The sequence below is a fragment of the Pleurodeles waltl genome, chromosome 6 (assembly GCF_031143425.1).
Source record: "Pleurodeles waltl isolate 20211129_DDA chromosome 6, aPleWal1.hap1.20221129, whole genome shotgun sequence".
Classification (NCBI taxonomy): Eukaryota; Metazoa; Chordata; class Amphibia; order Caudata; family Salamandridae; genus Pleurodeles; species Pleurodeles waltl.
Window position 1 is genome coordinate 375,635,366 of NC_090445.1, and position 24,968 is coordinate 375,660,333.

Below are 24,968 nucleotides of genomic sequence, written 5' to 3' on the forward strand. Positions count from 1 at the left end.
TGAGTTGGGCTGCTGCCTGCTGTTTGCTGTGCTGTATGAACAACTGTTTTGCTACCTGCTTTGCTGTGTTGGCCTGCTGCTTCTTGCCTGGGAGTGAAAAACGACTGGACCTGCGCTCTACATTCTTGAACCCATGTTCTCCAAGTACTTGCTGGCTTACCTCCTGTTTTCTGAAGTCTCAGGGAGACAAAAGTCTTCCAACTCACCTGCTACAGCACCTGGATTCTGCCATCTGTGAGTCTACCCTGCCAAATGGTGCCACCCCAATCCTTGATCTTTGGAAGTGGGCTGAAGGTGCTCTGCCTTCGGTGGTCTTCATCGGAACCACCAGGAAGCCCCGCAGCACAGCCTCATCAGAATAGACTCTGGGCGGTGCAAAGGCATGCTGCCAGTCCATCAGAACCAATGCACTGCAACACCAAGACGTGCAAATCCTCACCGCACAGCTCCCTGGGATCGACTCCAAGCCCCGCAAAGACTCGCCACACAGCTCCCCGGGACCAACACAAAGTGACTTCGAGCCCTGCAAATCCTCACTGCACAGCTTCTCTGAACCGACGTCAAATGACGCAAAATGTTGCTAAGCAATGCCACTCTGACTAAGCACCATGATTTAAGGCACTGTATTCAGCAGGCCCTAGGAGGTCCCTGTAGCCAGCCCACACACCATAATTTTTTTGTGGTATTTCCACCATTTTACTGTTTTAAGAGTTGCACAAATACTTTACACATTGTCTCTTAAGTTAAGCCTGACTGCTCTGTCCCAAGAAACCAGAGGGCGAGCACAGGTTAAGTTTTAGTGTGTACCTGACTCATCCGGACTAGGATTGTGGTTCCTGCTTGAAAGCGGTGCATACCTTTGCCAACCAGAACTTGATTTCTAACACAACCCATCATTTTTTTGCCCACCACGCCACCTCAGTTTGGACCCAGCCATATACAAATGCAAATCAGTCCAGACCCTGCTCCAATAAGAGCAGTCCAGCCCGAGCTACAAATCCAGGATCTCCCTGAATCGGTCTGAGTAATTACCAATGGCTGAGATTAATTTAAGCATTTCACCCATCACGTTTTTGTATTCTTGGGAGAGCCATACACTGGCCTCTCTCACTTTTAAATTGTTCTGCCATTTATCTATAATCAGGTTCTTCTTTCAACCACGTGAAGCATGACTCTTGCTTGTGTATGCGTGGCTCATATGTTTAACAGGTGCATGTGCAGCGTGTTACTCATGTCGTTAGAGCCACATTGGGATCCATTTTGGGTTAGCTAGAGTCAAGTGGTAGATAAGATTAGAGACTGGCGGGAACACCGGAAAGCAGATATGAATTGCTGGGCTTCTCTAGAATATTCCAGTGATCCTTTGTAGTTTGTCAGAGTTATTGAGAGTAGCACAGGGTTCCTTTGAAACCAGGTAGTTTCCCCCTGCTCTTTTCTGGCCCATCAATCTCTGAAAGTACTACTCTCAACAGTACACGAGCAGTCCAATATTTCAGTAGTAGAGACGAGTCAAATCCTCCATTTGATTATTTTAATACCACACAATTATCATGTTCATATTGCAGCATGTAGTGTAAACAAATAACAGCCAACGCGTTTCGCCCATCAACAAAGGGGCTTCTTCAAGGCTCTAATGCAATATAGAACAGAAACGTATAACATATGAGAAAGGTAATAGTTACATGTTACCAATCATGATAATACACTGCGTACCAACACCAAGTGAATCACTGTAAGCAGTTTGGTGGGATGCGCTGGACGTGCATTAAAGGTGCACAGGTAGTATCATATTAGTGGCACAGGAATTGAAAGAGAAGAATCAAAAAGAAAGATCGCAAAATCTGACAGAAAAAATGTGACGAGAAATAGAGGTAGATAAATCAATGCTGTACAGGCAGAGAGACCGACAATCTCCACCCAGTGCCGAACTATTATAAAAATCAAGAGCCAGATGAGTGAAGTGATGGTGTAATTAAATAAATGCAAGTGTCACAGGATAATACATATATATATTTGCAGAAGACAGGAACTACCAGCATAAGTGAGAAGCAAATATGTTAGGCGTACCAGGATGATATCAAGTCAGTCATAAAAATCAATAGTAGTAGGGCAAGAAGAAAACTGCCTAAATGAAAAAAACACAATAAGCGACATGTTTAGAAATATATATAAATGGGCAAGAGGTCAGTGCACCCTAGGTGTAACCCCAAGTAGCTCTGCCATCACATATCGGCGAGCACAATAGAAAGAGAAGGGAAATTGTCTTACCAAAAAAAGTGGATGGTGAAGATTAGTCAAGATCCATCATGAGTAAGGCGGTCCGAACAACCGTTCCAAAGTAATGCGTTCAATACATCCTATGTACAAAAGAAAAACCCTAAGTAAACCCGCCATAATGCGGTAATAAACCCCTTGAAATAAAAGTAAACACATGAAATATCTTACCACAAGGAAGAAAAGTGTTGAACCAAGTTAGACTGTTCAAGTCCGTAATTTGTGATACGGTCCGAGCGACCGTTGTCTTGTATGAAGGATGAGCCGGTAGAAGTGACGTGCCGGTCCCGGTGCTTAGTAAAAGGGGGAAGCCCCCGCGGGAGTAGCGTTTTAAAAGTAAATAGAAGCCGGAAGTCCAGGTAAAAAAAATGTGGGTAATAGAAAAAGGACACAAATATTTGCACCACTGACCACTTTGCGCATAACCAAATGCTTATAGATATGATTGATATTATTCTGTCTAGAAATTATTTTTTACACAACACTGAGTGGTTTCAACAGATACAAGGGACGGCAATGGGTTCAAAATTTGCCCCATCATACGCCTGCCTATTTATGGGTTGGTATGAAAAGGTACATGCCTGGGGAAAGTCTGCCTCCCCTTGGACTGAATTTATCGTGTTCTGGGGCAGGTACATACATGACATTATTATTATATGGAATGGAACTGTGGAACAACTTATCATGTATCATGCCTATCTTAATGATAATCCCTACAATGTGAAGCTCAGCCTACATTACAGTAAAGACACTATTGATTTTTTGGACATTAGATTCTTTATAGAACAGAACCGCATACAGAGTGTTTTATTTAGAAAACCCACTGCTTGCAACAGTCTCCTTCATGCAACTAGTGCCCACCCTGCTTCGGTCATTCATAATATTCCTTTCGGCGAAATAATGTGCATCAGACGGAACTGCAGCACGAACGACCAATTCCTCACACAGATTCAATTTGCAAAGCAAAGATTTACTAAGAGGGGTTACAACCATAAGACTCTTTCACTTGCAGAAAAATGCATCACGAATACACATAGGAAAGAGACTCTGACACTTAAATCTCCTAGACACAACAAGAACTATGGGGAATCACTGTCCTTTGTGACCCGATATACTGTCCATAGTCAGGAGATTTTTAAAATTTTGAAACGCCATTGGTCTTTACTGACTGATATCCCGGGTCTTAAAGGACATCTTTCAAAGACACCTAAGATCACGTATCGCAGAGGGCTAACCTTAAGGAATTATCTATGTCCTAGTTACATTTCTGTTCCTAGTCCCACCACGTGGCTACCTACAAGACCTAAGGGATTCTTTACGTGTCACGATTACAGTATCTGCAGTTTTGGTCTTGATAAAATCAAAGATTTTTGTTACAATAGCACTAGAACATTTACTATCAAACATTTTATCAACTGTAACACAAAATCTGTTGTTTATGTCTTGGGATGCGCTTGCAAAACCATCTATGTGGAAAGCACTAAACTTTCTTTGAAACTTAGAATAGAGGAACACTTACGTGCCCTTAAAAACAATGATATGAGCTATCCACTAACTGCACACATAGCTTTGGCTCATCCCAACAATGCATGGATTTGGTTTCATGGGATTGACCACATTCCTACACATCCTAGAGGGGGCAACAGAGAACTAATATTAGGTCAAAGGGAGGCATTCTGGATCTGCCACCTACGTGCAGTTGACTTGGGTCATAACATCGATCACGAACTGCATTATTTCTTACAAGCGTAGTCCTGCTGTTTGCACTACACTTATAACTGTATATTGGGACAACAATGCAAAACTATATTCTGAAGACTGTTTTTCTGTTATCCAAATGTGACTTAAGTTAGAATGTATTTATTTTGATTTTCCATTTTGATTGGAACATATCCATTTATAAAATAATGTACATATTTATATTCCTTATGAAATCGGGCTGTTGTACTGATACAAAAACACCCACTATCAGTTTTCTCTGGCTGTCCATTTTTGTATATTTTTCTGGTTTGATTACATTGTGCTAATCACTTTTGCATTTAATAACACACTATCCCCATTGGGCCTTGAAGGCCTGTCTGTATTTGTACTCCATCTATTATTGTGTTATATTTGGCCTAACACTCTATATTGTTCTAGTATTTGATGATATCCAGTTTGTCTTCATCTGTGTCTTCTCTTACTTTAAGATGGACTTTTCATCCTAATTTATCTTTTTCTTTTCCCCTTTCATTTATTTATATGATATTATTTCCTCTGTCCCTTTAGGTCTCCAGTGACCCTCTTTTTACTTATGCCTCTCTGATGAGGTGGCACTTCTAAATATACCCATAATTGTATTTTTCTCCTTTTGTGTATCTTTGGGACATCGTGTTCTGGCACTTTGGTGCACCTATGTAATTGATCTTGATACTTTTAAGATGGCCGCCGTAGTTCTGTTCGTTTTTTATTTTTGGTTCTTGACTTGCATTTGTGACATTATCTATGCTCTAGATACACCCAAGATGGCCGCCGTCGTTTGTGTCCCTTTTCTATTTCCCAAATTTTTTACCCGGACTTCCATTTACTTTTAAAACGCTACTCCCGCGGGGGCTTCCCCCTTTTACTAAGCACCGGGACCGGCGCGTCACTTCTACCAGCTCGTCCTTCATACAAGACAACGGTCGCTCGGACAGTATCACAAATTACGGACTTGAACCGTCTAACTTGGTTCAACACTTTTCTTCCTTGTGGTAAGATATTTCATGTGTTTACTTTTATTTCAAGGGGTTTATTACCGCATTATGGCGGTTTTACTTAGGGTTTTTCTTTTGTACATAGGATGTATTGATCCCATTACTTTGGAACGGTCGTTCGGACCGCTTTACTCATGATGGATCTTGACTAATCTTCACCATCCACTTTTTTTGGTAAGACAATTTCCCTTCTCTTTCTGTTGTGCTCGCCGCTATTTGATGGCAGAGCTACTTGGGGTTACACCTAGGGTGCACTGACCTCTTGCCTATAACATACATTTCTAAACAAATCGCTTATTGTGTTTTTTTCATTTAGGCAGTTTTCTTCTTGCCCTACTACTATTGATTTTTATGACTGACTGGATATCATCCTGGTACGCCTAACATATTTGCTTCTCAGTTATGGTGGTAGTTCCTGTATTCTGCATATATATATTATCCTGAGACACTTGCATTTATTTAATTACACCATCATTTCACTCATCTGGCTCTTGATTTTTAGAATAGTTCGGCAGTGGGTGGAGATTGTTGGTCTCTCTGCCTGTACAGCATTGATTTATCTACCTCTATTTCTCGTCACATTTTTTCTGTCAGATTTTCCGATCTTTCTTTTTGATTCTTCTCATTCACTTCCTGTGCCACTGATATGATACTACCTGTGCACCTTTAATGCACGTCCAGCGCATCCCACCAAACTGCTTACAGTGATTCACTCGGTGTTGGTACGCAGTGTATTATCATGATTGGTAACATGTAACTATTACCTTTCTCATATGTTATACGTTTCTGTTCTATATTGCATTACAGCCCTGAAGAAGCCCCTTTGTTGATGGGCGAAACGCGTTGGCTTTTATTTGTTTACACTACATGCTGCAATATGAACATGATAATTGTGTGGAATTAAAATAATCAAATGGAGGATTTGACTTGTCTCTACTACTAAATATTGGACTGCTCGTGTACTATATTTAATGACTCGTTTTCCTTGTGGTGCACCACCTGCTTTTTGTCTAACTCCAGGGCCTTGGTTGCCTATAGGGCCCTCTATGCAGCAGGGGCCTTGGTGAAGCTGCACGCCTTCTTGATACTAGAAGTTATTACTCCCTCACTGAACATTGGGACAATCAAGTACTCTTAGGGATTCTGTGCGTTACCTATGAGCGTGCTGCATGGACTTTTTGAGCGTCTCTACTACTCTCAACAGGTTAACAGGTAGTTAAGTAGGGCAGCCTTCCATGCCTTTGTGCCCACCCTTTGAATGTGTTTCTGGTTGGAGACTCTCAGAATCTACCCCACCTTCCCGCTCACAGTCTCGGACAATGACCTTGGCTGGACCAGTCTGAGTGGAATAAACAAAAGGGCAGAATTGCTCATAATTTGTCTCTGAACTGACTTCTGGAATCCACAATCACTGTCTCCAACTTCAGTATAAAGATGGGGGGGAGATCTGAAGGCAGTGTGCCAAGATTTGTTTCCTGAATCTGGGACCACTACATCAGTGGTGACCAAGACACTCTATGAGCACCAGGATTGAATCAATTATTGCAAACTAACCTAGCCAGTTTTGGGACCAGTGAACTGGGAAATTTAATCATGTGGGATTCCTGGACCCTTCTTTGAGGGTGTGAACTCACTGATGGCTCAGGAGGGGCATTCTTCCAGCCATTCATTCACTCATTCATTCATTTCTTTATTGCTGTGCTGAGTCCATCATCCACTGACTCATGCTCAAATCTACCCCTTCAACCGTTCACTCTCCACACCTACCAGACACTCAAAAAAAACTTGACAAGCATTTTAACAAAAAAAAAAAAAACTGAGCTATTTATTGGCTTTGCCAATGCTCACTGTATTTTATCATAACCTAATTTTAAGCTGACAAAGGGAGTTCTAGAACTAAAGATACAAACTTTGCTGTAGCAGGAGCTGTAACTCTTCAGAACTGTCAATTCTTGCATGTTTTACTTTGCACTTTCCCTCTCCACAAGATACTAGTTTTTCATTACATTATTGTAATTTGAAGTTATTACTTTCAACATTCCTTCATTTATATATAATGTATTTGGCCTATAGCACTTTTGCAGTGGCACACCTAGGGTGTCAAACCGTAATGCAAGCAAGGACAATGGGCCTCACACCCCTTGGTTTGGTAGCAGAATCATTTACAATTAGGATGCAGTGGACCCCTCACACCTTCTGGCTACGATGCCACTGCAACTGCTCAACTGATGATCACTATGCCCATCTACTTTTTTTTTTTTTTTTTTTTTTTTAAAGAGAAGCCTTTAATCTTAACCCTCTGTTACCAATTTAAACCATTTTCTATTTGAAGCTAAATGAAAGTTCAAAACAAAACTTAAGCTATCAATTTCTGACTTGACTTTATTATGTTCGGAGCAGAGGCTGTAAAACTTAACTGAGAACACTGTAAAAATATTGTTTGTGTCTATATTTAAACATTTCAATTCTTTATCTAAATGCACGAGCTGCTTCTTTTGACAAGCAGTTGTGTTTAACAAGATCATACTGGTCAATCCTTTGAAGATGGAGGATTTTAGGGGAATCTGTTGTTCTTAAGGCAAGCCTACCAAGAACGTATAAGGTGTATTGTGGGCTTATCTAGAACTTATTGGTGTTTAGAATCAGACCACTGCCACCACTGGGTGGCTTTGTTGTCACTCTATTTTGTTTGATTTTTATTCAATGATTTCCTTGTCCCAGTTTGTTCGGTTTGCCTACCCGCAACTACAACCTGCAAACAGCCTGTGCACCAGTAAGTCCAAAAGCTCCAAGAGCCCAATCAATTGATCAACGTTGTATTTCTCTCTTCGCCCACCTTAGTTACTTCCTAACCCTCTCCTACATATATTCATGTTTTTACTTTTCTTCTGTCCAGTCACCACTCACCAGACCGGACCACCACCTGACGTGTAGGGCATTTTAGGTTTGCTGGCAGTCTTGCAATGGCCTCCCAGTCCCTGGCCAAGCAGGAAAGGAAATCCGAGTCTCCACCAGGGCTGTCCTCTGTATACTCTGCTGTCTGGCTGGGTGGGTAGTAACCTGGGGAGGAAAAATGATAAGGAGCATATATTAGCATGGCAATGCTAGGGTGACAACATGGCTACAGGCATCACCCACTAACTTAAGGGTGGTGTTGGTTCACAATTTTTGCTGGAACACAGGAATATACTGGATGTTTGAGCACTCCTGCAGAGCAAATCCATTCTGCAGCAAAATAAAACTCTAGAATACGCAAAGAACAATTTCAGGAAACATGTTTCTCTTATGAGAGTAGCATCTTATTTAGTTCTGTGTCATGGGTCTAATTACAATGTGGGAGGTGCAACATCACAAAATAAAATGATGGCCGGAGTGTTGAAACTTTTCAAACACTCACCCCCAGTCACAGATCTGGGTATATTCCATCATTATTTTGCTCACCACGTCACACCACTTTGGACCCAGCCATATGTAAATCAGTTTTGACTGTGCTCCCCATGGTAACAGTCCAGCCCAAACTGCCAAGCCAGGTCTTCTCTGGACTGGAAACAAGCATCCTGGGACTGGTTTCAGGTTATCACCCTTCATCAGCCAGGGTAGGGAGGAAGAATGCTAATTTAGTTCCTTTATGTCAGGAACAGAAGTCCTGTTAGAAGCCTCAAGGTTGTCAAAAGAGATTGTTATTTGAGTCTACAGGAAAAAATACTGGTTAAGAGTTTGAAGAATAGATTAGAGATACTTTGTATGTGGATTTGTAGAATTCTTGAATGGGAGCCTGAGGGTTTGTGAGAAGCAGCTTCTTAAGCTCAGTGAAGGACGTTTGGTTAAGGGTCTAGGTGTAAGTGATGAGCTACTCCTATTGCTCAAATGGAGAGTTTTTGGTTTGAAGCATGATGATTAATGAGAGGTACTGGTGAGTGGAACATGTATTGGCTGGGGGTTGTTAAGGGCATCTACTTTGAATGAATAGTTGAGTTCTTAATTGGGAAATTGAAGTTTGGTGAAAATGTTTGTTTTGATCCGAAGCAGATGTTGTTCAATGGAGAAACTACTGGCACAACTGACTAATTCCCTTGAAGTTAATGGTCTCCAAGACATAGCAAACATATGAATTCTGAGATGTTTCATAATGGTAAGAAATGAACTACCAAGTAATTGGTGCTGGAAGAAGCAGCAGACTTATTACTGAGCAAAGTTAGTTTTTGATTTTAATTTTTTTTTCCTTGGTTTCCAATCAGGCACTTCTACCGAGTTACACATCTAGAATTGAAAATTAGGAAATAGAATTTTAAAAAAAAAATGTTGCAGAGATGTCATAGTTAGGCTCACTTTTTAAAAGTACAAAAGCATACGGAATTCAGCAGTTAATGTATAGAGTTATTTCAAGTAAGTAAAATTCATGCCCTAAGGCAACCATAACTTCCGCCCTGCCATGCACAGTTTTGTCCTCAATAGCTTTACTGCAAATATTACATTGATATTGTCAATGATGTTATCAAAGATGTAATGAGTGCTGTAATTTGTGGGGTAATTAGCAGTGCATGTCCAGTGCGCAAGTTATAGTTACCTTACCGCACAAGTTACTTGGGATAACTCATAACAGATTAATTTCAATGGTTTTGTATGTTTAAAATGTGAGCCTAACCATGAAATCCTTGTAATCTTTGTTTTTTAAGTGAACTTCTATGTTTTTTAACTTTATTTCCTAACTATAACATCCCTATAACCTTTGTTTTTCTCAGTGAATTTGTATGTTTTTTCAACGTAAAGTAATTTTAATTACTGTATGTTAATTCAAACACTGCTGTGTACGACCTTGGGCCATGCACACTGGGGTTGGCCGCAGGACTTCGCCTGCAGCCAACGCCCTGTAACCACCCAACCCCAAGCCACGCATGACCTTTGGCCGTGCACAGCAGAGGTTGACCCCTAAACCCCCTACAACAACTCAACTCCATGCCACTGAAGTGGGGGTTGGCCGCAGGGCCTCGCCTGCAGTTGAGTGGTTATAGAGGGTCGGCCCCAACCCAACGATTTTGCTGGGTAAAAGACTTAAAAGTTCCATCACGAGGACTGTTTAACATTCATAACTCTAGAAAATAAACAGACACACCATCATGAGATAGGAAGATTTGAGCCCTCAACCTACTGTTATTCCGAGAGCTTGAACAGTAGGCCCCAAGTGACACTTTGAAGTCATTGGATATAGAGACCATTGCAATACCAATCTCTCTCATTCTCTCTTCCATCTTATTTTGGGATTGAAGAGAGAAAGTGAGAGATTAATAGAGAGATAGATTGAGAGAGAGATACATTGAGAGGAAGACTTTGACAGAGAGGAAAGTCAGAGAGAGCAAGTTTTTCTAGACTTTCATGAATGATATACTTAAAATGTGATATTTTATGACAAATTGAAAAGAAACATGTATTTGTCAATTAAAAAGTGAGATCACCTTCAGTAAGTACCTTAAACATTTGAAGTTGAAAATAAATTCAAGCATAAACTTCTACTAAAACCCTCAACCTTCAGTGTGAGTGTCTAAGACCTTAACCACTACACCACAGGTTATTCCTGATTATGCAGTGTCCAGACGTTACTGTGATATTCAACCCAAAGATCTTGCCAGGAAAAAAAGACTTTGATGTTTCATCACAAGTAATGTTTACCATTCAAAACACCAGTAAAGAAACAGGCACACTGCCATGCGATACCAGGACTTGAACCTTCAACCTACTGAGTAACAGTCCAAGAGCTTTACCAGCATGCCAGAGGTGAGTATGTACTACTGTGCATCATAACATAACTATAACATTTGAACCCAACATCTTGCTTGTGTGCCGCTTTGAAATCATTCTATGGAGAGACCACTGCTACTGTTATTGTAATGATCTCTCCACAGAATGTCTTCAAAGCTGCACACAAGCAAAATGTTTGCTGACAGGACCGCCGGGGAGCCCAAAGGCCCCTGCGGTCTTAGTCAGCTTCCCAAGTCCTGCAGAAGCCGGCATTACTCCCTGCTTGTGGGAGCAATGTTTTCATTTCTTTCCCTGCACACATACTTGTGTGCAGGGAAAGAGATGAAAACTCCGCTTTCAGCAGGCTGGAGCTCTGAACAAGATCGGCAGTATTCGCAAAAATTTTATGACCCTAGATATAAACATTTGGATTTCCTTTGTATTCTCCCAAACTACTGAATGGATTTACACCAAATAATGATAAGACTCATCTGCGGACCAAAAGCTACATTTCTGCCAAATATGGTGTAATCCCATCCAGCAGTACAGGCTGCAGGCATGTCTAAAGAGTCCAAGGGAATTAACATGGGAAATGCACTTTTTTGTAACCCCCCTCCCAATTTTCCTCAGCCCCTGCTTGACGGATCACACCAAAACATCCCACGCACAAGATTCTACAGAGCACCTTTTTTGGAAAATTTTGTGAAGATTCCAAACAGTGCCAAAGATGTAGACAAGTCAAAAAAGATTTTTCTATGTAAACTAGGTCCTAATATATATATATAAATAATCAGATCTGAGGGAACATGCTTTGTATAGAACATGGGAGTCAACACCTGTTCAATATAGTAGAAATAAAGTCCTCTAACCAAAAGGTGATCCACAACATAATGGAGAAACTGAGGAGTTTGTGAAAACAGTGGGGTAACCTGGGTCATTTACATGTTCCATAAACCAATGTAGACAACAGAAAAACTATGATTACCTCCACATAAAGAGGGACAGCTCATGAAAGCTATTCCTTTAACTCCTGTTTTACACATGAGTTGGAATATTACGAACCTGCTGACATTTAACAGGGGAAAAACATACAGTATTTGCAATACCATGAAGATTTTGATATGTTAAACATCAAAATCTACGTTATTCCCCAATAACTCATAAATAACACTGAATCCCGTAATCAGAGCCTAAGTAAGGTGCCACCTCTGTGGGAAAGCGCTAGGTTATGAGCTAATATCTGATCCAGCACAAAGCACTTATTCTTGAAATAGCAATGGATCAGACGGCAGTTGTTCACAAAGCACACATACTAAGCTTGACAGTTGCTTCATGCTTCATGATGTTCCCGTCAGGTTTGCAATAACTTTATGGACAGGATGTAACTGGGGTGATGTTCCTATCTGCCTCTCACCACTCCTACCAATGACCACAAATATGGAAATATGAGGGCCAAGGGTAGAGGCAGTGAAAGATGAACAGGACACAGGACTCTGCCACTTTCACCCCATACTTGACTGGTCAATGAGGTCTGTTGAACATGGTGAACTGCTAAAAAACAAGAGATCTTAAATGTACAGAAAACTAATCAACTCTATGTAGTTCGATAGAGAACAGGCTATTCCTGTAAACTTCATGCCATCATTATACACTCTTTTAGGAAGATTAATTATAGTCTCTATCTGAAAATTCTGTAAACTTGTATCTGAAATGGTGAACATATATGAGCAACAATTCATTAAGCGTTCACTATACTCCTTGTAGATTGAACCTCAGTACTAAAAGTCCAGAATAAACTCACATTCAATACATCTTCAAAGTGTTCATTCTAATTCCTTAGTGGTTTACCTTGCCGGGGACAGTCCCATACCAACAGCAAGTAACAACACCTTCTGCCCTACAATGTACTGTGGTACAGGTATTACTTGATAGCATAAAATGTATAAACAAAATTACAGCTGCCAGTGGTCCAGGGCAGCCTCAGTGCTCCCTCCTTCGAATCCTACTACATTGCAGCACAACTCCAATGGGTAGCACTCTGGCTAGCGGTTAAGAACATATTTCAATCTGGTACCAGGAATGGACCCCCTTACCCTCCCTCCCCCCAAAGTCCTTCATCAGTTATTACAACCCACAGTTACAATGCACTGCTCTTGGTTCTTACACGTCTGGGTGGCCCGGATGTGCCTCGCCAGGATCTTCTAATTAATGCGTCACATGTAACCCTATGCTCCTATCATGCCCCTCCAGGGACAACCAAGATTTCTGGGGTCCTTTACATCTAACAAACTCTCTGTTTGGCACACTTAATCCACAGAGACTGTGGGAATTTTTTTTCCAAGAGAATCACCTGCTTACATTCGACCAGCTGTGTCAAGACTATGACATTCCCCCAGTTCAGTTCCTCCTTTATGGGCAGCTATTAGCGACATTCCAGATTCTGTGGCGCCCAGTGGATAAACAGCCCCCCACTCACATCGTCAGACACACCCTAAACACCATCAGGGCCAGGTGTCACCAGATCACATGGCTTTGTAAAGCCACCAGGGAACATAGAAGGGTCTCCATAGCACACCTCTGACAAACACAGAAAGAAGACTTAGGTGGTCATTATGACCCTGGCCTTAGTATAGTGTTGCACAAATACTTTACATATTGCCTCTAAAATTAAGCCTGACTGCTCTGTGCCAAGCTATCGAGGGGAGCACAGGCAAATTTAGGGAGTTTAACTGCCCTACTCTAAGTAGGATTGTGGTCCCTACTTGGACTGTGTACTTACCACTGCCAATAAGAGACCCAACTTCTAACAGTGATAAACACTTACCTGGGCGCAAAATGTTAATTTCGCCAGGTCTAAGTCCACTCTCCTTTCGGATACTTATGGCGCCTTTGTCCACTCAAGATTTTTACCTTCAAACTAAGTAACATTTTTTGGAGCTCAGAACCCTTTAGTGGGGCAAGGCTGCAACTATATAAAATGTTGAAAATGCAAGGATACCTTCTTGCGGAGGATCAGCTAAACTGGAATTGCTGCTGCAGAAAAGCTCTGAGCATGACAAACCAGATTTTTTAGCCAAGCAAGGTCACACCTTAGTCAGACTGGGATCGCTTTACTAGTCATCCAGAAGTCTGGAACTTCAAAAATGTTTCAAGGCTTTCAGGGGTGGTAAGAGAAGTCCAGTTAGACACAATTAGGGGTCCAAGAACCACTGGAAAAGCGCATGGGGTCAGCCTGATCCAACTGCCATCATTTGACAAAATGACACCGCCGCTGCCTGGGTTTTCAAGCCCGGGTTTTCCCACTTACCGTTCTTCTTGCCAACAAAAGCCCCACACACCCCAGGACTTAATTAATGCAGGCTGCAGCCCGTCCATGCCTGCAGTGTGCCCAGCACCATGACCTCTGGCCCTCCCACCCCCCAAGAGACACCATCATCGAGCTCTATAGCCTTGAACCCGGACACCTCAACAAACGTCACCACAGCACAGGACCTTTGATCTGCACCCACTGACACCTCACCTACCACAGCACACACACTAGCCCACTGACCAGTCCCATGCTGAACACACAACAGAACACCTGAACAAAAACACAAACTCACATGCGCCTTTCTCATCATGCTCACTAGGTAAACACACCACTGAGATTTGGGACTTCATCTTCACCCTCACCTGATGTCCTCTCACTCACCGAGACCTGGCTCAACTCAACCTTTGTTCCCAACATCGCCACTGCAATGCCCTAAGGATACAAGATCACCCACCACTAATGCCACTACTATGGCCTGGAGGAGGGATCACCATCATACACAAAGAATCCATCCAGTGCACCACCACAAATGATGACATCACCCTAGCCAGGAAACATCTCAACTTCTGACTCCAAACAGACATTAAAACCTCCATCAGGGACACCACTGTGTACTCTCCTCCAGGACCTCTGACTTCATCACCCCCCCTCTCCATAGACTCCAACAACCACATTTTACTCAGCAACCTTAACTTCAATTTCAATGCCCATAATGACATCAACACTACCAACCTCCTAGACAGCATGAACATCAGACTCACCCATCTCGTACACAACCCCACACACACTGCAGACCACACCCTAGACCCCATACGTTCACCTCCAGTGACCGCATTAGGTACAGCCACACCACAGAACTCACCTGGGCAGACCACTCCATCATCTCCTTCAACATCACCAGCTCCCAGATTTCAACCTCCAGTCTGCCCAATGTCCCCCATGGCAGCTGGAGCAAAATCTCAAAGCACACATGGATCAACACCCTCAGCACCGTCGAGCCCATCTCCTTCAACAACCTACACCATAACATCAGAAACTTCAACAATTAGATCACCAACTGCGCTGACAGTGTAGCTCCCATCGGCAACAACAGCCACAGAAGGTCCACCAAGCAGTCTAGCTAGTACACTGAAGACCTCAGAACAGCTAAACAACACTGTAAACAACTGGAAAGGAGATGGCACACCAGCAAGGACATGAAAGAGAAGACAGCCCTCAACCTCTACCACAGATAGTTGAGAGAATTTAAAAAATAAAATAAAAAAAAGGCCTTAAACTCACACATTGAATCAAACTCCAACAATAGCAAAGAAAACAACATTACCCCTCACAAGAACTCAGCAGCAACCTTGCAAACTTCATCCAAAACAAGAACACCAACAACTTCACACCCCAGCCCAAGGTCACAGACTCCTTCAAGCAACACAACAAACTCTCTACTACCACAAACATCCGACTAGCCCAGTGGAGCCACCGGACCCCACAAGATACCATCTTCATCATGAACTTGGTCCACCAAGGGGCCCTAACTGACCCATGCCCCCACCACATCTTCAACTTAGGAAAAGCCAAAATAAGCCATGTACTCACTACTTTAGCACCTCAATTGCCATGGCCACCTTCCTGAGTAATGAAAACATGCAGAAGTCAATGCGCTACTAAAGAAACCATCGGCAGCCCCCTGCAAACTCAGCAACTCCCGATTGCTCTTCCTGCTTCCGTTCCCAGCCAAAGTATTAGAAAAAGTAATCAACCAACAACCTCCTAACATCCGGAACGGAACCTCGCACTCAACTCCTCCTAATGCGGAATCCGCTGCAACCACGGCACTGAAACAACACTCAATGCTGCTGCAGACCACGTCCGAGTCCTACTTGAGCGAGGAGAGACTGCAGCTCTGATCCTCCTAGACCTCTCAGCAGCCTTCAATACATTGTCCTACCACATACTCATCACAAGGTTGCACAAACAAGCATCCAAGGAGCCACTCATAGATGGATCACCTCTTAGCTCGCCAGAAGAACGCAAAAACTCTGCCTTCCCCGCATCAACTCCGAACCCAAGAAACTCATCTGTATAGTACCCAAAGGTTCACACAACTCATCCTCTCCTTCTCCAAGGCACCACCAAGACCAGCTTCCACAAATGCATGGCAGACCTCGCCAACCAGATGAAGGACAACTACCTGAAGCTCAACACGGACAAGTCAGAGGTACTGCTCTTCAGAAACAAAAGCTCAGAACTCCAACCTACTCCTACCCCACTGACCACACTAGGAACCTAGGCATCATTGTGGACAACAAGCTAACCATGAGGGCTCAGTTCAACTCAGTCTCCTCCTGCTTCTCCATCCTCCACATGATGCGTACGATATTCAAATGGCTACCCCAAATGTCAAGATGTACCATTACACAAGCCCTCATCTCCAGCCACTCGACTACAGCAGTGCTCTCTATGCAGGGATCAGAGCTCACCTCCTCAGATGACTACAGACCATACAGAACACCGCAGCCAGAGACGTCCTGGATCTCCTCAGATGAATCCAAATCGCCCCCAACCTTGGGGAACTCCATTGGCTCCCGGTACATAAAAGATGCCAGTTCATCTTAACCACTGCCTGAACTTCCACCACGAAGCATGAGCAGATCCACCAGTACATCTAGATGCTACTAAGTTTCTGAAATGGTCTGCGGGCAAGTGCAAAATCACAGCCAAATTCAATATAGGGTCTACTGGCCCACAGTTAGTGGATGCCTTGCACACTCTTCTTTTTGCACTCTTTCTCTCTCTCTTCTCACACAAACGACAGCTCTCTCTAGCTGTCCCTGGTGTCAGGAAACTACATAGAGGCTTGTGAAGGTCTGTGCATTTTACTCATGGTCTCAATACAGGCGCCCCGCCCCATTCTCAGCACTGCTACACCTCCCAGCCGCATGAAGCCCGCAGCTTTCTCAATCATACTGCTCCCTAGGCAAGTGCAATACATCCTCTTTCCACAATATATGGCAGTGTTCCACATCTCTCAACCTTCGGGCCTTATATTAAGTCTCCCCTGGGTGTTGAAAATGGTCTGCTGTTGTTACCAAGCCCAGCACGCCAAAGTGGCATCATGCACGCTGCAGCCTGCCACCTCTACGCCTCCTCTCTTTAGTGCTGCTTCACCAGTTCCCAAGAGGCTACTCACATGCCTGGGCAGTGCCCAATATCCACCTCAGGGAGCAGGCACAGATCACTCCATGCCACACCTCCCTTCCAATGTGCCAGGCTTCACTGGAGACAGCTGACAGTATCAAAATGTCAACAACTTTTTTGTAACATGCCTATTCCTGTCAGCCACACCGAACTGCAGAGGAAAACTGCGAATATTCCCCAGGTCTCCAGAGAATCACAACAGTGCTTGGATACTGACAGTCACATTTTCAAGGTATGAAAACTTCACATTTGAAGCACTCCACCACACTTACAGAACACAGAACGCCAGAGACTCCCAGTACGCAATCAGTAATGGTGAGGAAAATGTTCCAAGTTCCAGGTTTTAAGGGGTGGTAGGAGAAGTCCAGTTAGGCACAGTTAAGGGCCCCACATACACTGGAACCACGTGTGGGGGGTCAAGACTGCAGCAGAGGCCACAAGCATGGTCCCGGACTGATCCAGTAGGTACTGACCAGGAAAAATCAGGAACAAATATTCTGCAGCTTTCTGTATCCCTCTAGGCACACAGGAGGTCAGCCAACTGACCTTTGAAGTCCACTTCTGTCATCTGCGTACAAGAGAGAGCAGGTACGCTCCTTCGGGGATCATCTGAGGACATAATCACCAAGTCCAGTCCTCTTCTGTTCATGTTCAGGTCCACTTCTAAAGACACTATTTTCTTCAGACCTCTCACCCACACCTCCTATTAAATCAGGTGTGGTAACACTGGAAAGAAACAAATGAGCCGGACAAGACAAAAGGCACTTCTTAATTGACTTCGGTCCCTTGCCCTCTCACACCATAGAGTGTGGTTCACACAATAGCTTCAGGCATGCTAGCAATACAAATATGTCCCCTAGATGAATATTGCCAACCTCCATCTTTTACATCTTCTCTAAAGTGGAGATCCTAAAATAGTTTCCACAGTTACACATGACATACACACTCCTGATTTTATAAATGAGGCCGACAGGCCCCTTGCCCTCTGCCAGTAACTAGAAACAGGCGGCTCTGCTGCTTAAAATTCAACTGCACTACCACTGTTCTTCTAGAGCAATCTGGCAAGCTGACAGTTGCCACACTCATTGGTGAAGGCATAGATGGCATGTTTCTCTGGACCACAGAGCTTTGCTCTGAGTTGTAAACCAAAACTACAGTGCACCTCTAAACACACATATGAATTGGTGTGCGTTTTAACACCAAATATGGTTCAACAACACCAGGAATGGACTTTGTGGGTAATTCACAGTAGGGCTGCACACTTATAAAACAATGCAGAGTATCTTCTCATCTCTAGTCATAGAAAGACAAAACATGATTAAGGAAATAAAAACAAATTAGTCCAATTAACCAAAATGCATCAATTGTGTGTCTGTAATAAATCTCTGTTTGAGAATCAGACAGGCTGCTCACTATTTGCCCTGTGCTGACCTATTTAATTTATTAAGAACATATAATTAATTACTAATAATTGTGTGAAAATAAACTCCTTACTGGGATGTTTCAGGTCTATCCCCATGAATAACTTAGAAGACTGACTTAGATAATTACCTAACCCTCTAACTGAACTTCTTTCCATTTGGGGAACGATGCAAAAGCAAGGAAATCCATGCATGATTCTGTTGGGATAGTAACGTCCCTCACATTGTAATGGCTGTGAACCCTTGCCCTGACTGTCCCAGCTGTGGTGATATCTGGATCCTTGTTAACAAATATTTGCTATGGGTAAGCACTAATCATGCATGTGCGCCATGACTCAGACCTGTCTCTCGGATTGCGGTTTTGCTTGGAGCAGACGGGTGACCCAATGACCTACCCTCGTGAAGTAGAAGGCTGCTGTCTTCTTCTGGAGTTAAGTAGCATGAGCGAGGTGGTGGCAACATACAGTGTTTTAAGTAATTCTGATCAGTAGCATGAATAGGCCTTTTTATCTGTATCACCAGAGTGGAGCCACTGCTGTGTGCTTAACCCACTCATGCTGTATGTAGTGCCCACATTACACCTGTTGCTGCATGTGTGTGCTGGGATGTATGGGTACCTACGAGTGGTGTTATTCATGGAAAACAGTGCATGATTGCGTGAGCATGCTAGGATGGATGTGTACCTGTGAGTGGTACTATACATGGAAGACAGCATGTGTCTGTATGAGCTCGCTGGATGTATGTCTGTTTGATTGTGAACTGGTGCAAGACATGGAAGCCTGCATGTATGTATTGCATGTGCACAAAGGAATGTATGTGTGCGTGTGAAGGGCACAATACATGGAAGCTTCTGTGTCCATTTTGGGATACACCTGGACTGTTGAGAATCATGTGGACGTGGAGGAGCCCTCAAGAAAGATTTGTGGATTGCTGCATTTCTGAGAGATACACGAAGGAAGGAAGAGTAAAGCCTGTCAGTGTACCTCAAAAGGGCTATTTGATTCTGAAAGAAGTCACTGATAAAAGTGAACTGTACACATTTCAGGAAGCAGATGGGGGCTGATAAAAGAATCATAAGGAGTAAGGCTGGGGGTCTTTGTAACCTTCTGATAAACATATATCACTGAGCCTCACATCCAGGTGTGATTCTCTAGTCACTATCATGGCCTGTGGTTTGGGGCTATCAAGTTTTGAGTCACTGCTACTGTGGCAGACTGCCTTAAGAAGGAAGAATAAGAAGGAGCAGTGGGTGCTTCGAAGTGAGAAACCCCCCCATAACACAAACTTCAAAGACAGAGACACTAAATTACATTTGTGTCTGGACATGGATTATAAGGGAGGGGAGTCCTAGACTCCCAGCTTGTCAAACTGAAGCTGTTCATCACTGTGGAGAGATAATCAGCATGTCTTGTGCATGATGTGATTAGAACTGGGAACTGAGGGTCTGCCAGTCGCTTGGCTGGGTGAGGGCACATCATCCAAGAGAATAAAGAATTTGCTCTGGAGAACCAGGTTCTGTCTCACCCAATACCAATGGAAAGACTTAGCATGTGACCAGTGGAGTCCCGTTGTCACCTGCTGTCTTGACCACAGCATCTCAACATCTGCCCACCACCGGGCCACAAATGCGCTTTTGGATTCTACGAACCGCCACTCAAACGAGAGCAGGTAAGATTGAATACCAAAATGCCAGGTCTTGGGGGAACTTGCTCTGACTGATGCGCTATGGAGTGGGGACAGTGACTTTCTCAAAGTCATTGTGGAACTTCTAAGACTTTAACTCACTAGAAGGGCACAGTGTTTATGTTGTCTCATGTAATGGGGAATAACCATGGTCCTTAGATCAGGAAGTGGGGCTCAAGAGCTCACCCAGGGAACACTACCAAGTCTGCCTTATGAAGACTGTATATTATTTGTGGTGTGCCATATTGTACTTAGTGTTCGTAGAGAAATACTCCTTTTTATATGAAAGCAAATATTTGACTGGACATTCATGTGTTGGGGGTTGCTGGAAGTATTTTAAGTGTTCACCCTAAAACTATCTCCTCCTCGAGAAATCTTGACCAGCGCTACCACTGAGAGTCAACTACTGAAAGAGTGCTTGGAGCCAGTTGCTCAGAGCCTATCATAGGGTGGGCCCCAGGACAGCAGGAGTAAAAGGCCTCAACCCCAGTGGCTGGGCCTAGTAGCATCTGCTTGTGGCCATCAGCTTGCAATGTGACAAATGCCAGTGAAGAAGAACTGCAATTACAGTTAAGCTATGTTCTTAGATGATGTTGGTAGACTTACCCACGCCAGTGACCAACACCCACACACGAGGTGGAGTGTCCATTTCGCTGATGGCTCTGGCAAGGATTTTGGTGGTCTTGAGTCTGCTGGAGACAACTTCATTCTTAAAGTCCTCGTTCCATCTAAAAAGAGAAAAAAGCTTGTGATAATTTCCAGGCAATATAATAGCTCCTTTAGGGATCTTCTGCCATGTTCCATCTGTCTCCACATCAGAAGCTAAATCCACTTGCTTTGTGCCATGAACTAGCATGTCCAAGTCACGATTGCTCCTCCAGCCCTGTCAAGCGATAGTCAATTCACAGTTACCTCTCATGCACTATTGCCAGGGGAGGTAGATCACGGCTTGCTGTCTTACTCCAGCACTATGTCTATCCTTACTCTTTGCACCCTTGTCCCACCTTTAAGAAACTGGTACAACAAGCCCACTCGAGCACTGTGCTTATATTGCCAGCCTGTACAACCAATTACTGGTTATACAGGCTGGCAATAAGTAAAAGAAGCTAGAATTTATTATTGTCCAGGGATGGAAATAATAAACACTTTTGAAATTTTTTGGTCATCTGAAGGAACTTGATCGCTCAAGCTGTAAATTGAACAGTCCAAAATTAAGACGTTAAGCCAGCTAAAAAAAAAAAAAAAGTATTTACGTCCTTCCTAAATTGAGGATTATAATCTATCACTTTTGTGTTTAGAGTGAGGAAATATTATTGCTCAGCAACCAGTAGAGAAAAGGAGTGTTTACCCAGGCAACAGCGATACATTGAACATATATTTGATATTAGTTACCTCAAAAGAGACTCATGTTGAGTATTAAGTCAGTATGCTTTGATCAATATACACCAGATCCATGACTCTGATAAGATCCATGGGCCACACCTAAGGACTTAAATAGGATAAAAGGTCTAACTGGAAGTCAAGAAATTGGAACATGGCAGGCATCATATGGTCACAACAATGAAAATCTAGTAACAGATGGGCTGCTTTGTTCTGAAGTTTAGCAATTTAATATTTTGTTTGATCGAAATAAACTTTTTTTCCCCATATTTCTTTATTTTTATAAAGTCAGCATTCATTTACAACGTATTCGGAGCAGTAGACAGATATACATCGAAAAAACATTGGAGTATTGATAACATTTTCAGTTACTCCCCCACCGGTTTCAGTTATTTTTTCTATTTTGTTCTCTACTTGAGCTCCCTTATTGTTACATCAACATTATAAGAACTGTAAAACTCAAAACCACCAGCACTAGTCAGTCTCAGAATGTCGTAAGGTGTCTGTGTACTCTGTCCACGCCTGCCGGTATTGTGTGCAGTATCTGTCACGTATCCCTTGATCCTCGTACATATATGGTACTCATTATTTTGGAAGAGACATTGCTATAGAAGCGTTGGTTTTGACCGCATAGATCGTCTCAGACCTTAACCGGGGCCATTAATGTTTGGGTCATGGCTTCCCACGCACTCGGGGCCTCCCCTCCTCCCCGCATCCCTCCTGGTTTTTCTCAAATGTGAATCTTAGGCCCAGGCCCATTCCAACAAGTCTTGTCTCCATTCACTTGATGTCAGGGGTGAGGGCTAATCCATTGTATGGCAATTCGACGCTTAGCCACCACTAAGCCTAAGATTGTGTACCTTCAAGTGATTTTTCTTTTAGGATTGAATTGTAGGAGCCCCAATAGACAATCAGTGATAGTTAGGGAGACGTCCCATCCTGTAACCGCTTTTAAGTGTTCTAGGATCTCTGTCAAGAACTCCGATATTTTTCTACAGTACCAGACCATGTGGACAAAGTCCGCCCCTGCATCTAGGACAAGAGCTGGGTCTAGAGGGGTGTATTCGGCTGAGGCGCTGGGGGGAAAAATATGTAATATGTATAAAGTTATAAAGGATTTGTTTAAATCTGGCCGAAGTGGCCACCCCACGAACCACTTTGTGAATTTCTTTCCAGTCTTGGGGAGAGATCTGTTCTGCGCTCTATTGTTGCCAAACTTATTCAATTCTCAGTGGCTTTTGGCGTCTGTCAGCAAAGCGTCTTCCCCCTGCCATGTCTAGAAGAGTGGTCAGTGTAGAGGTCGGGTCTGGTGCACTAGGGAAAGTTGGCGTGCCGTGGCAGATATTTTGGCATATTGAAGGAACTGCCCCCCCCCCCTCCAGGTGGAACCATATTTGTGCCTCCAGCAAGGGTATAAATCGTCCCTCTGGGTAAAGGTCCACTAACATTATGCAGCCCCCCTCTTATCATTTATCCATCAACATCAATTGCGCTATGCACTTGAACTGAGGGACTGTTCAAATCTGAAGCAAATGGGGTTCCCCCAAAAACTGTTTTGACCGCCCAGTCCCAAATTCGACCCATAAGACATATTAACTGCGGAAAGTGCTTAGGTAGGTCCGCTCCTGACAGTAAAAGCTCCCCCGATTGGTGACCTTCATGTGACCCTTCCAGGAGTCTTCTCTCCCAGTTCCACTACCCGTCCAACCAAGATACAGCATGATGGAGCTGGGCTGCATAATGGTACAGTTCCAGATCTGGGACATCTAAGCCACCCTCAGCCCATCCATGCCTCAGGGTCGTCAGGCCAACTTAGTTTCTCTTTCCCTGGCCAATTAAGATTGTGTCGACCTCGCGGAATGCTCCCCTCGGAATTTCAAAATAAGCCTGCATTAATTATATAGAGGCACCTGGGCAGGACAACAATCTTCACTAGCGCTACCCTGCCCAGTAGTGACAGCCCAAGGGAGTTCCAGAAACTGACTGAGGATCTTAGTCCCATCAACACACTGGCCATATTACTGGCATAAAATAGATCTTGATGTTGTGTTATGTACAGGCCCAAATACTTAACTTTTACAAGTTCCCACCTGAGTTCGGTGAGGGGAAGCTCATCGCAGGGTATTCCTGCTAGAGCCTCAAGTGGAAACAGGGTGGACTTCCCCACATTGATCCGCAGGCCTGACACCACCCCCCCAAACTCGTCCATCACTTTAAGCAGCAAGTGGCGAAATATATCGGGGCGACGGAGATATATCAGTGCATCGTCCACGTATAAGGAGACTATGGGGGTTATTACAACTTTGGAGGAGGTGTTAATCCGTCCGAAAAGTGATGGTAAAGTGACGGATATACCACCAGCCTTATTACGAGTCCACTATATCCTATGGAACTCGTAATACGGCTGGTGGTATATCCGTCACTTTACAGTCACTTTTGGGACGGATTAACACCTCCTCCAAAGTTGTAATAACCCCCAAAATGTTTACTCTTCCCCACCTCGATACCCCATCCCTGTAGGAACTCACGTAATCTGCACACAAGAAGTTCCATCGCTAACGCAAAGATTAGGGGGGACAAGGGACATGCCTGCCTTGTACCTCTTTGCAATAAGATTTCATCTGATGTGTAACGTACAGTATGGACCCTGGCCCTAGGCTGAGTGTATAATAGTTTAATCCATCGGATAAACCCTGGTCCCACCTGCATTTTTCGCATCACTGACCAGACAAAGTCCCAATTAAGGGAATCAGAGGCCTGTTCAATGACGAAAAAGGCGAGGACGTACTAATCTTGATGGAGATGGGGGATCGAGAATCACATGTGCTAGTCGACATAGATCATGGAGGGTGTTTCTATGTGGGACGAACCCGGACTGGTCCTTGTGGACAAGGGGCGGGAGGTGAGGGAGCAGTCTCGTCGTGAGGATACTGCTTCAAATCTTTATGTCTATATTGAACATTTATATGGGTCGGTAGGAACCTGCGTCTAGGTTATCCTTGATTGGTTTGAGTATGAGTGCTATAAGAGCTTTGGTCATGGACAGAGGAAGGTATCCCGTTTTATATGTTTCGGCATACATCTCCGTCAGTCTCTCCGCCAACATCCCTGGGAATGCCTTATAAAAATCCGATGGTATACCATCACTCCCAGGTGCTCTGGCCAACTTTAGTGGTGTTATGGCCTCCAAGATTTCTGTTTTACTAATCGGGCTCCCAAGATTGTCACAATCTAATT

At 43.6% G+C, this 24,968-nt stretch overlaps 1 protein-coding gene across 1 annotated transcript in view; it reads right to left on the minus strand.

Moving 5' to 3' along the window:
- Positions 1-24,968, minus strand: part of SDR39U1 (short chain dehydrogenase/reductase family 39U member 1) — a 151,878-nt gene that overhangs the window by 57,153 nt on the left and 69,757 nt on the right. The window contains exons 4-5 of the mRNA XM_069238296.1: positions 20,958-21,079; positions 7,917-8,069 (exon numbers count right to left, since the gene is read on the minus strand). Of these exons, the coding sequence (XP_069094397.1) occupies positions 7,917-8,069; positions 20,958-21,079 (275 nt within the window). The remainder of the gene's footprint in view (positions 1-7,916; positions 8,070-20,957; positions 21,080-24,968) is intronic.